The sequence below is a fragment of the Electrophorus electricus genome, chromosome 15 (assembly GCF_013358815.1).
Source record: "Electrophorus electricus isolate fEleEle1 chromosome 15, fEleEle1.pri, whole genome shotgun sequence".
In the NCBI taxonomy this organism is placed as follows: domain Eukaryota; kingdom Metazoa; phylum Chordata; class Actinopteri; order Gymnotiformes; family Gymnotidae; genus Electrophorus; species Electrophorus electricus.
In genome coordinates, this window is record NC_049549.1 from 16,574,747 (window position 1) to 16,586,907 (window position 12,161).

Genomic DNA, 12,161 nt, shown 5'->3' on the forward strand with positions numbered 1-12,161 from the left:
TAGAAAAATGTATTAAGCTGGAGAAAAATAGCATACATGATAGTCTACACATTTACAGTATGTGTAGTACTACAGTACTATATGTTTAATGGAGTATTTTTGGTATGATATTATGTTTTATAGCTATACACTGATATGTACTTATTATAAATAAATACTGTTTACACAGCTCATGCACCGGGAGGATATACAGACAAAAGCCAACAGACGGCAGTGAGCAGGATGAACTTGCAGAGGAACGGGAAGAATGCTGGTAGTCCAGTCCCGCGCACTCGGCCGTGGAAGTGCCTGGAGGCACTGGAATTGCAAAGACAGACTTCATTCCTTTGCAATGAGATTATTTTCCTTGGCTCAGTAAGACACTGGTTCCTAGCAGGGGTGACTCACGCAGCTCTGAAGGCACAACGTGGCCGCTTACGTTTGGAGCTCGGCGGAGGTGCCGCTCTCCCGCTCTGGGGAGATGAATCCCTACTGGCTCCCATGGTCTGGAAGTGGCTTTTCATTCCGTTCAGTGAGACATCACGTCAAATCCCCCGGTGCTTGATCGATTAAAAATATATTAACAACACGAGAAGAATAAATCTGAATAGCGACAGCTAAGGCAGGATATGCAGAGGAAAAGAATCAATATAAGAAATCAATGCGTCTTCCATCCTAATGCATTTATCTGTCATTATGTGCTGCTTTTGTGATGTCTCGCTCAGCTATGTCTGAGATGTTCAGTAACTGCACGATCTCCTCGTGTTGGCACTGCTGAGCTATGGCAAGGGCTGTGAGACCTTTGGAGTTTACTCTGTCCCTGTTGGTGTGATTCATCAGCAGGGCTTTGACCACGGGAGCATTGCCGGCATGTGCAGCTAGGTGCAGAGGCGTGTTCTGACTGTCGTTCTGGGCGTTGACGTCAGCCTGGTGGGAGATGAGGCGCAGCACGGTAGGGAATGTGCCATTGTGGCAGGCCAGGTGGAGGGCCGTCCAGCCGCTGTTCTCGGCCAGGTTGGGGTCTGCGCCAGCGGTGAGCAGCACGGCTGCCGCCTCCTCCCGCCCGTGGTGGCAGGCCAGGTGCAGCGGCGTCCACCCATTCTCACCACGGGCGTCCAACATCCCCCCACGTTCCTCCAGCAGCAGCACTGTGTCGTGGTGGCCCTTGAGCGCGGCCAGGTGCATGGGCGTCCAGCCCTGGTGCGTCTGGATGTCAGGATCCTCGCCGCGGCTCAGCAGTAGCCTACAGATGCCGGTGCAGCCGCGGCGAGCGGCCAGGTGCAGAGCAGAGTAGCCGCACCCATCCACGCAGTTGGTACACGCCCCACTCGACAGCAGCAGACGCACCAACCGGAAGTGGCCCTCGCCGGCCGCCAGGTGCAGCGCAGTGGCTTGGCCACTGTCCGCCGCGTTCGCGTAGGCGCCCCTGGCCAGCAGTAGCTTGGCGATGCGCAGGTGACCGTACATGCAGGCCACTTGCAGCGGCGTCCTCCCATCACATGCCTCCTGCTTGTCCACGGCCTCCAAGCGCGGGAGCAGGAGACGCACCACACCCTCGTAGCCGTTCTGAGATGCCAAGTGAAGGGGCGTCCAACTGTCCTTGTCCTTGACATCGGCGCTCGCGCCAGCGTCCAGCAGCAGACGGACGGCGCGGTCATCGCCGCCCTGCGCGGCAAAATGTAGCGCCGTCCAGAGGTCCTTGTCACCGTGGTTGATGGCAGCGCCACGCTCAATCAGGAGGGCACAGATGTCGTGGGACTTCTGCAGCGTGGCGATGATGAGAGGCGAGTATCCTTTGCTGCTCTGGCAGTTGACCGAGGCACCCAGGTCCAACACGGTCCTTACACTTTCAGCGTCACCGCTGGCAGCGGTATGGTGCAGGAGGGAGTTGTTGTCCTTGAAGACCATCGACACGTGCTCTTTAGTTACAACGTGCTTGAAGGTTTCGAAATCCTTCCGTTTCAGGTAAGAGTAAATACTAGGACTCGAACCTTCTGTAAACAAGAGAGAATGCCATCTGCAGATTGCACACCAACAATTTTACATCCTACATTTTTTGTTGTCAATAATACATATTATATTTCAAAAACGAACCTGACTTCTCATTCGGCATATCTTCTGAGTCCTGAAAGAGCAAAAGTTACAGGATGAATTTATATAATACAATTAAAAGAGGACAAATTCTGAAACATGTATTCAGACAAAGGCCCAGAAGGAAACACAAAAGAAATGTTGAAATGGAGTTCAAATACTCAACTCAACTGCTGACAGTGTGCTGCAAATGAACACTCACCCCCCTCGACAAGGCAGGCAAAGGTGGCTTACATCGGAGAGACTTCTTTGTTTCTCTGCCTGAAATCATGTCTGGAAGTTTCAGTACATCACTCAGGGCTTCGATCTTCCACACCATGTCTGTGAAGCAGCAGCGAGTTTGGTGCTACTGAACGGTGTTTTGCACAGAGCTCAGTAACAGCCAGTGCCAATGTGCCCAGTTGTTTTTCCCTGGAAAACCCTGGAGTTGAAGTCCAACCCTGTTTCTACTGACTCCCAACCCACATTCATCAACCCCTCTAAGCAGGTGTGGTGATGGAGTGTCTTAATCAAAAGGTGCGTAACATAGGCAATAAACACGTAGGGAAATAACCATGCTAATTATATAGTCATTTTATGCCCAATTTTATGCCGCATTCATGTCATTATATAATACTGCATAGAAATAAGATCTTATTAAACCACTTTAAAGCATGAATGCAAATGACAATGACTTGTGGTCATTAGTACAGCTGGTAAATCAAATATTTAAATTTATTGAAACCTAATTTGATTCTTTACTAAAGGTGACCTATTCAGTCAAAACTTAATTCTTTGATGAATCCAATTAAAAGATATAATCAAGACGCCCCATGGGCACGGTCCTCAGAAGACCAGATTTGTTTGGTTTGTTTCCATAGCTACCTAATCTTTACTCCCTATAGAGTGAATGTCTTACCACTGAAGGCAGGCCTTTGGCTGGACTCCTGGTGCCAACACTGTTGCATAATAGCCAGCATTTCCTCACACTCTGGAGGCTTGTCATCCGGGATCTTCTCGACACCAGGCCTTTTGCCAGATGTCACCCTGATCAGTATTTCTGTCATATTCACTCCTGTGTCAAAGAGCAGAAGGGTGTTGTACTTACAGGTAACTAAGGACAGTGAAAACAGCACCTCATAACGTGTGAATAAAAGCATATTCTTATCAGCGACGTCATATGGTGTTAAGAGAGTAATGAGGACGTAAACATACCTTGGTATGGTCGGTTCTGGGTTAAAATCTCCCACATCACAATGGAGAAGCTGTCGTTATAATGGAGGAAACTGTCTTTAATGAGAGGGGTCTGTCCACCTTTAGATACAGTTAGTTCTGTGGACTCTAAGATGGTGTGGCCAATTAACGTTGCAAATGCTCACCTGTAAACATCGTACTTGGCCGTGGGAGGTTCAGGGTTCTGGGTGAAGGCTTCTGGTGGAATATAGCTAATGTTTCCACGAGCTGCCAAATGCTCGATGAATGTCATCTTTCCTGACGTTTCTTCCCATGTAATTAACCCAAAATCAGATAACTTACAGAAGCAGAAGAACAAAGTTACTGTCTGAACCATTTTGTTTTACTTTTGTTTCTATAGCTCATCTCTGTCTTCAGTCTGTTTAATTGGTCTAAGGCATGCAAACTCAGTAAACAAAACCCACATCAAGTGTAGCACCTTAACATGGAGACGATCATCAAGAAGGATGTTGGCTGGCTTCAGGTTCAGATGAAGGAGATGGGGCTTCATGCTGTGGAGGAAGTCCATGCCCCTTGTCACCTCATGGACCATCTGAAACTTCTTAGGCCATGTCAGAACATGAGTCGGGAGAAGGTTGTTCAGAGAGCCTCTATTCATGTACTCCATCACGACTGCAGGTGGGTCTTTGCAAAGCCCATAGATTGATACCAAGTACTTCAATTTTGCCTTTGCTATTTCTGAGACCCGCAACATGCTCCTAGGGAGAGAAAGACACCACATGATGTATGCTTAACCCATGTAGAAGTAGCAGTAGACAGGTAAACTGGGGCTAAGCATTCAGGTCCTACTATAAATTCCTGGGGCTTTGTAAGAGTTGATAAAAGATGCAAGCTAAGGTCACCGTACTTTCAGTGTGGCCATGTGTCCCATGTTTGGATAGGCATACCTGTAATCTCTGGAGCTCAAAGTCTTAATGGCACACTTCTCCTGTTTGAGTTTGAGCTTGACCTTGTAGACGCAGCCAAATGTACGCTCAGCCACTTTGACCCAGTCCACTTCGAATTCCTCTTTTCTAAAATAGTTTAATCTCTCCAGGTTACCATATCTGACAGTGCCTATCTGCGAGGAGCTGGTTTCTGTCATGCTGCCGTTTGCTGAGATCCACACTTCCTGAAACTCAAAACGTGGGTTTCTGTTTAGCAACTGCACAAACCCTTTACCTGCTTTTGGGGAGGAGCTTACAGCTCACTGATTATCTGAATAAGAATGTTACACAGCAAGTTGTACAGGTGAGATTGCATTGGCACAGTGCAGTTTTTATAAATGTTTACATGAACAGTAACACAGCAAAAAAAAAAGTTTTACATGAATTTGTATTGTTACTGTCTATTTTTACAATTTCTACTGGTTGCCAGTTGAATAACCATAAAACTAAATAAGAGTCATGTGAAAATGCCATAAATCCCCTATTGTTGATCATACTTTTCCTGGAACTAAGATGGACCGTGTTCAGTCTTCCATAAATCTTTCAGAAACCTCTCCTCATTATATGCTTGCACTCAGCAAGGCTTTTGCCTCAGGGTGATGTAACTAATGCATACATTTCATAGACCTGGACACACATACTTTTGCATTTTGCTTCCTTTTGGAACTTGACGAAAAAAAGCTCTAAAGTAAGAACACTGCAGTGCGTCTGCAGTGTTGGGGATCTCTGCTCTATTTGTCTCCCAGCATAAGACTCAGCTGAAGCCGTTACTGGGACTTTGGCTGCCTGCTGAAATGCTGTTTGTCTAGGGCTGTGTTTTCTATGTATAGTATTTCTGTTGGTGTCGGGACCTGATTGAAGGTTATTTCTTCTTTTTTTTTTTTCTCAAGGCCTAGCATTGTTCTGCTTGATATGCACACAGTATAGCTACCTCCATTTCATTTTCTTTGATTTAAACTTTAATGTTGAAGGTGTTTTTTTACTTCAGTGGTTTTTTAGATTTTTTTTTTTTTTTTTTTTTTTTTTTTTGATAAATAATTAAACGGTAATCTCTGCAGAGTTCAAAAGGGTATAGTCTTTGTAATGCTGTATATCTTTTGGCCACAAATTCTTTAATACATGTTCAGTAACTAGCATTAGTATCTTCTAGTAATTTCAGTCATTCTATAACTAATTTACACTACAAATGCGTCCACTACAAATGCAATTTCAAAAGATATAAGACTTTAATTCTAAATAATCCTTGCTATAGTTACATTAGTTGTTTGGCCATGAACACTGTATATAAAGATAGGAAAGTCTGGTTAACTCTCTGCCTTCATGTTACTACCAGTGGTGATGGAATTAAACACATTTCCCACCTTATGGTTGCAGCTGGAATCATACCTAAACTAAGCCTGTCACATTCTCCTCCTGAACTTTTCCTCTCTCCATCTTCCTCTCCCTTTCTCTCTTTCTTATCCGAGTTCAGGATTCATTTCAAAATGCTCCAGGAGCCTGCATCGTTTCCAGGCGTCTCTGTTTTCATTCTGGCTCCTGTGGTGACTAGATTTACAGCAGGAAATGGAATACTTTCAATTGCACAGTACAATTAAGGATTTTATGAAATGATCCTCTCTGCCACCCGTGCCTTGTCAGGACCGTGCCAGTCATCTAAACGGAGATGCCCTGCACACAACGCCTGCATTATTGCCACCTTCTCTCTCTTCATCTTATACACTGTAGATGGAAAGCAAATAATGACAAACCACATATATTGAGGTGGAGCTAAACCAAAGGCTGCATTCACAGTGTATATTATTCCGTGTGTGTGTTCATACATTCACATGAATATTGTGGAATGGAGGCGGGTTCAGAGATGAATATTTCCATACTAATTTGCATTGTCGTTCCTCAAGAGTTATTGTAAATAGGCCTATTTAAAAATGAGGCCTAATGAATTCCAAATCAATTACAGCCCCAATTGGTATTTCTTGAAGCAAACGTTAATCTCCAGTTCTCGTCTTCAATGCCTTCTTGTCTTTCATGTCTTAATGGAGATGATTACAGAAACAAGAGGAGCTAATCATAGATCTACATTTCTAACCCGAGAAGTGTGAAACGCATGGGTGGCCTCATCAGAAGATGAACAGCCCATTCCGCTCCTGGAGAAGTTCCAGCAGACACAAACATAACAACAGAGCTGCATTTTAAAATCCGAATTCATCACAAACACTGACTAATTTCCCCACGCTAAATTGCATTGTACTGGATGATAAACCTCCAAGCTGTAGGCACAATAACAGATGATTTGAAAGCAAATGCCACCCCCCCTCTTATATTTTCAGAATTCAGAAATAAATGAGCACATTAATTCACAGATGCAGCTGGATGGCTGACTGCTGGCATAAAAGTTCAGACCCAACACCCCATAGTGAGCTGCAGAAATCAAGGAACACAGTGAGCAAAGCAGGCCCCGGGTGACCCTGCCGGGGGTGGAGCCGGCGACACATGCTACCGGTTTGCATACCAATATCATTTAAGGTGCTCTGACTTTTATTTGCAGATTCTTTTGCTACCAAGTCCCAAACATTCTATCTTGAAGCAGGCCAGTACAGGTGGGATTAATCATGCGGTTATTGAATGTTCTTTGCAGGACTGGGCCTTGTCCTGCTCACAGTACGATGGACTCGTGGGCAGGTGGGGGCAGACATGGGCAGCTCGGCGTCCTGACCTTCGTGAGCAACGTTTGTTAAGGCAGAGGAGGAACACAGCCACACAGACGAGAGAGCAGACCGACACCACGCCCAGGACCAGCGTCTCCGCCCCCATCACTCCTAGTACTGCAAACAAAACCAGGCGCTGGGAAATATTAAAACCATGAGCCAAACTTGAAGGAAAGGTGTAATCCAAAATTCAATTACCTGTCTCTACAAATGAATGATTGTCCATTTCCTTCAGAACCGGACCAACAGAAATGCGATTCCTTCTGCCGATAACGCTCACGCTGCCATCAGTGGGGTGAGCGCCGTGCCGCCGATGGTGAAGTGAGCAGTGGAAGACTCATTAATCACTTCATTTGAAGACCTTGCGCCTAAAACTTCAGTGAGTGCACATATTATTATATATCTTTGGTTTTTTAAAGTCAAGCCCCTTTGAAGGCTACAGAGCTGAGAGCAGTGAGAGGCTTCATGCTTGCGCTTATACAGCTGAAAGGGCCTCGCAAGAGGTGATTCTAACAGAATCAGAGGGGAAAGCAGCACCAAACAGATGCTGAGTGATGATGGGTAGAGAATCACACGTGGGAAGACCAGACGCCCGCTCACGAGTGACAAATGTTCTCCAGGGTTTTATTGAAAGAGACTCACCCTCTCGCACCCAGAGCGGTTCCTCAGGCGCACGCTCAGATCGCAGTGTAGGGATGCAGTGGAGTAGTTAATCATCTGGAAGAGACTGATGGGGAAACTTGCTCTTTGTGACAGCACGCTGGGGAGCGGGAGGATGACTTGCGGGTCTGCGAGTAACCTGGTGAGTTGCACGCAAGACAAAGATACTTCCTGGACAAAAGAAGAATTTAATATACATAACACGACATGCACAGTGACACTACTGAAATCTATCAGGGTGTCCATGTGCAGCAACCTGGCAGGAATCATTAGGTTTCACTAACAGATTGCCTTAGTTGCAGCTGATGTGTGCTTGTGTTAATGTTTACATATTAATGCAGTATTACTGTAGTGAAAACACAAATGTTACATTAGCATAAGTTCTGCATTTTTGCTTTTTGCAAACATGGCTACACTGTCCTGCAGTACAACACTCGTTTCGAAGCTTTTAAGCCTTAAACCTTCATGTTGCTGTGAATTCTGCTAATTTTACCATCACTGGTCATTTTGCATCACACCAGAGGAAAGGATAAAAAAAAAAAGATCATCTTAAACTCAAAGGTCATCATTTGACAAAGACAAATGAGTGGCCTGTAGATTACCGAAGACTCGGTATGAGGGTACATTTTGTGCCGCTGTGTGGCTTTGTGGCTTAGCTGTAATCTAGTGCATTATTTCCACGGCCTAAACCAGCACAGGAAGAAGACATGGTGGATAGACACAAGCAAACAGCAAGGGCACACATCAGCCAATTCATCATACTGCATGCAATAAACACAGCTTGGATCTGAAGAGATGAGGTAATTTACAGCTAAATACAGTTGAGCTCTTTGGACAGAACTTTGGCTCTGCCAGTGCTGGTCCTCACTGATAAGACTCCAGTGATTCAGGAGGCTTTGTAGCCATTTCCCACAGATGGGAGGATTTGCACTTTCTGCCACAAGCTTGTAAGATATGGATATTCTATGACCATTCAACAGATGGCAGAGTGAGTATTTCAAAGCAAATGTACACCTTGAAAACAGGCAGCAGGTTGCATTGAACTCGGCTGGTCTGATGGTGGCGGAGAGGCAGCAGGACTTTATCTCCAAGTTCACCCGTGTGTCATTTGTTTTCAGGCTTATGAGAACACGCAGATCTCCGAGAGCAGAGACAAAATCCCCAGGCACGATATCGCGCTCCATGTTCAGACGCATCTCCGCGGTGTAGTTTCCACTGCCACAGACATCATCAGAGACCTGGGCCAAACTTAGGGAACATGTGTATTTATCCAAACGATCCTCGAGCAATACACCTTGAGCACAGTGGCAAAACTTCCCTGGAGAAAAAAACCTGATCCAAAGACTTGATCATTGTTTATATTAATTAAAGCTGTACACTAAAATATTGAAGTATGATACAGCTTCTGCGGTGTTCTTGCAGTGATCCAAAAGTAAAATGTCAAAATTACCCGCTTAGAAAATCCTCTTCTGTGTCAGCGGCAGGTGTGACATCAGCTTGGCTGATTTCACCAGGCCTGACTCAAACTGTGTAGTGGTGGACAGGCGAACTTCACTTTGTACCGGACCTGTTTGGGTCGGTTCTGTTGCTTCTCTCTCTGAACCTATCAAGTTTACCTCTACGTGGTCAACGGCAAAGAACGTCCCTGCATCAACAGGCATGAGTGTAGCCTGTGTGGAGTGTTCTGTAATAGCATTTCTCCCCACAGGGCCTGGCGCCAGGCTGCGAGGCTGAGAGGCGCCTGGACGCTCTCTCGGCATGGCTAAGAAGCCTGTCAGGTGCCCTAATAGGGCTGTAGACAGTGGAGGAGAGGCAGGCTGCATGTCAGTGCCATGTGCAGGACGTGAGGATCTCACAGAGGCTGTGGGTGGAGAAGCTGCTGGCGGAGGAGATGGGTTTATGGCCAGATGTTTGGTTGAAGTGTGTATGGCTTGCCTCATCAGAGGGTTTGTGGTGCTGGCAGCTTGGCTCGACACAGTCTGATGGTGAGGGTCCCTTTCAGCTGCTCCATTTTTGGTTGCTTCATACAGGAACACTGGGCCATAAATGTCCTTTCCATTTGATGCAGGGACTATGATGGATGATAAAGTAATAGGAGCTGAACTTTCCTGATTGATTGTATCCAGACCAGTTTTTGGAGTTTCAGCATTGCTCGGGGAAGCCAAATGTTGGGCAGGCTGGAAGCTCTCGGTAGCAGCTGGTGAAACAGATGCTTTCATTTGGCCCTCAGTAGTTTCTTGACTGTGGGAGGATGACACTGTTCTGCAGTACAGTCGTAGCTGGGATCTGATTCTTGCTTTTTTTGCTAAAACTGTTCTGACCATTTTGATTAAATGCTACTGGCCCACTGGAATTTTCTCCTCTGACTAAACTATAATGACTCTGCTGTGTTAGGAGTGTCTGTGTGGGTGAAGCTGCTCCCAATTCCTACAGATGGAACAGGACTGCTCAGACTTGTGAGGTTTTGACCATTTGCTCAGGCTTTAATGTCTGGTTTATAAACATGTCTCTGCTAATTCCACCTCCCTGTGCGATTTCTAAGAGCTTGAGGATGACAGCTGGACGGCTAGGATGTGAGACTAAATCTTGTGGTAAGCTGACTGAAGTAATTTCTTGTGATATTTTTTTATGTAAGAGTTTGAGAAAGAAAACGTCCCATCTACCCCCAACAGAGGCAGTGGACAAGCTTTTTTCTGCCAAAGCAGGGATTGTTGGAATGTTGAGGTTATATGTTGCGGGGCTTTGGGGAGCAGGTGTCATGGAAGAAAGACTCCTTTGTTCTTTGTCTAACCCTGCTGCTGTGCTGGTTAGCTGTGTGAAAGAGAGGTTTACTGCACTTTTTTCTGTTGCTGGCCAGGGATTTGTGGACCTTTTTATTAGCTTCTCAGAGTGTGATGTTAGCACTTTCTGCAACACAGAGTGCTCTCTGTTGTTCCCTGCAGAATGGGAACTTGCCGAGCCTTGTGCTTTTTCTGAGCCGTGTAATGCCACAAAGGTAGACGAGGATGCAGGGGGCCCTAAAGGCCAAACCAGTGATAGTTTGCTCAGGACACCAGCAGACTGAAAGAGTGCCTGGATGCCTTGACTTGATAAAGTCAAAGGCTTTGAACTTCCTGTTAGAAAGAGAGATGGAAGCTGCCTGACAGGGATGGGAGTGACAGAGTGACCTTCAAAGACTAATGACAAGTTCTGCAGCTCACTCACAGGAATCTGGAAGTAATGTTTGTAATGGAAGTAATGGGTATTTTCTGTAACTGAACAGGGTAGTCAGATGTAATTGAGTCATGCATGTTGCTGAAGGGCTGAATTGACAGGCTTGAAGCTGGTCTTGTTAAAATTCTTCTACTATAAACTGTTGAATCACTTGTACTCCAAGGAGATGGAGTTGTAGGTCTCACAGCAACAGGAAATGTCGTGGTACTGGAAGTATGTGGCATCAATCTATTGACCACTGTGTGAAAATGTTCAGGTCTGTCATCTATTATGGATAATCTGCCAGGGTTTTTCTTCTCTTGAGGATGGAGGGTTTCATTTTCAGCTTTACAGGAACAGTCCGATAAATTGAAAAAATGGTTAGTAAATGAAATGTTTTGAAGGAGCTTCTCATCCATACCATGTGGGAACACTCTCCACATGCTTAATGAGCCTTTGGTGGTGTGAGATGTTGGGCTTCCTGTCCATAATGGGGTGTCGACATCAAAAGCACTGATGAGGGTAGCTAAGCTCATATTCCTCTGCACCACCTGCCCCATTTCAAATGCCTCCCCAAGGTCTTGGATGATCCCTTCAGAAGCTCAGTGCGTTCTGTCTGACTGAGCTGCCTAAGGCACTACGTCAGGGCTGCCCTTATGTATGAAAGACCTTTCTCCACGTATGAACACGGCCTTGCCAGCATTCGAAGGGTTAGTGAGTGCCAGAAACTTTAGAGGTTTGTGACTTTCCCGGCTCCTTCCACTGTCCCCACCATCTCCCCAAGGTTATCAATTATTGTTGGACCGGAGGCTGTTGCCACAGGAAAGCTCTTCATGGGCAAAGGAGTAATAGAATCCATGACTCTTTGATTTTTGCTATTAAGCAGAGCATGAAACGAAGCAGTGGTCTTTCCCCAGCCTCTAAATGAGCGGGCTGAAGTCATCACGGTACCATTGATCCTTGGCCCAGAACCAGCCAGCACGAAAGTTAGAACACTCTCCTCCTCTGTGTGGGAGATCAATGGGAGACACATTACAGGAGGAAGAAGCAGGTCTAACGTGTTCTCATTGCTCGAGGTGTATGAACTTGACCCCTGGTCAAAAACAAATTCCTCTCCTCTTGTGCTAATTACATCTTCATTAATAGCATTCAGTGTATTTGCAGTACATGAATGGTGCCTTTCTTGTAGTGTATGGAACAGATCTGTCCCTGGAGAATTGATTAGTGCTGTAGACAGGATAGGAGCGCTCTCTGTGGAGCCTTTGCCACTGGGCTTTTTTTGGTCTTTTGAAAATCTGAAGGGCATACTCTCCGTTCACAGTGACTGGTAGCTTTGCAAGTTCCCACTTTTGGCAATAACTGAGCAAAAACACAA

At 45.7% G+C, this 12,161-nt stretch overlaps 1 protein-coding gene across 1 annotated transcript; it reads right to left on the reverse strand.

Annotated features, from left to right (window-relative positions):
* On the reverse strand, nucleotides 1-4,387 carry ankk1 (ankyrin repeat and kinase domain containing 1). The gene is made up of 8 exons (XM_027013689.2): nucleotides 4,191-4,387; nucleotides 3,722-4,001; nucleotides 3,429-3,580; nucleotides 3,265-3,314; nucleotides 2,969-3,124; nucleotides 2,273-2,391; nucleotides 2,074-2,104; nucleotides 1-1,973 (listed from the first exon to the last, which is right to left on the reverse strand). Exons 1-8 carry the CDS (start codon nucleotides 4,385-4,387, stop codon nucleotides 664-666), a joined length of 2,295 nt encoding a protein of 764 aa, XP_026869490.2. The 3' UTR covers nucleotides 1-663.
* Between the last annotated feature and the right edge of the window lie 7,774 nt (nucleotides 4,388-12,161).

What these genes read in the sequence shown, in the direction of transcription:
- ankk1 (XM_027013689.2), bottom strand. Translation starts at nt 4,387, where the DNA reads ATGACAGAAACCAGCTCCTCGCAGATAGGCACTGTCAGATATGGTAAC. An exon ending in ATGATCGTCTCCATGTTAAG is followed by an intron (nt 3,581 to 3,721) that starts GTGCTACACTTG and finishes TGCTTCTGTAAG; the next exon opens with TTATCTGATTTTGGGTTAAT. An exon ending in GCCAAGTACGATGTTTACAG is followed by an intron (nt 3,315 to 3,428) that starts GTGAGCATTTGC and finishes TTATAACGACAG; the next exon opens with CTTCTCCATTGTGATGTGGG.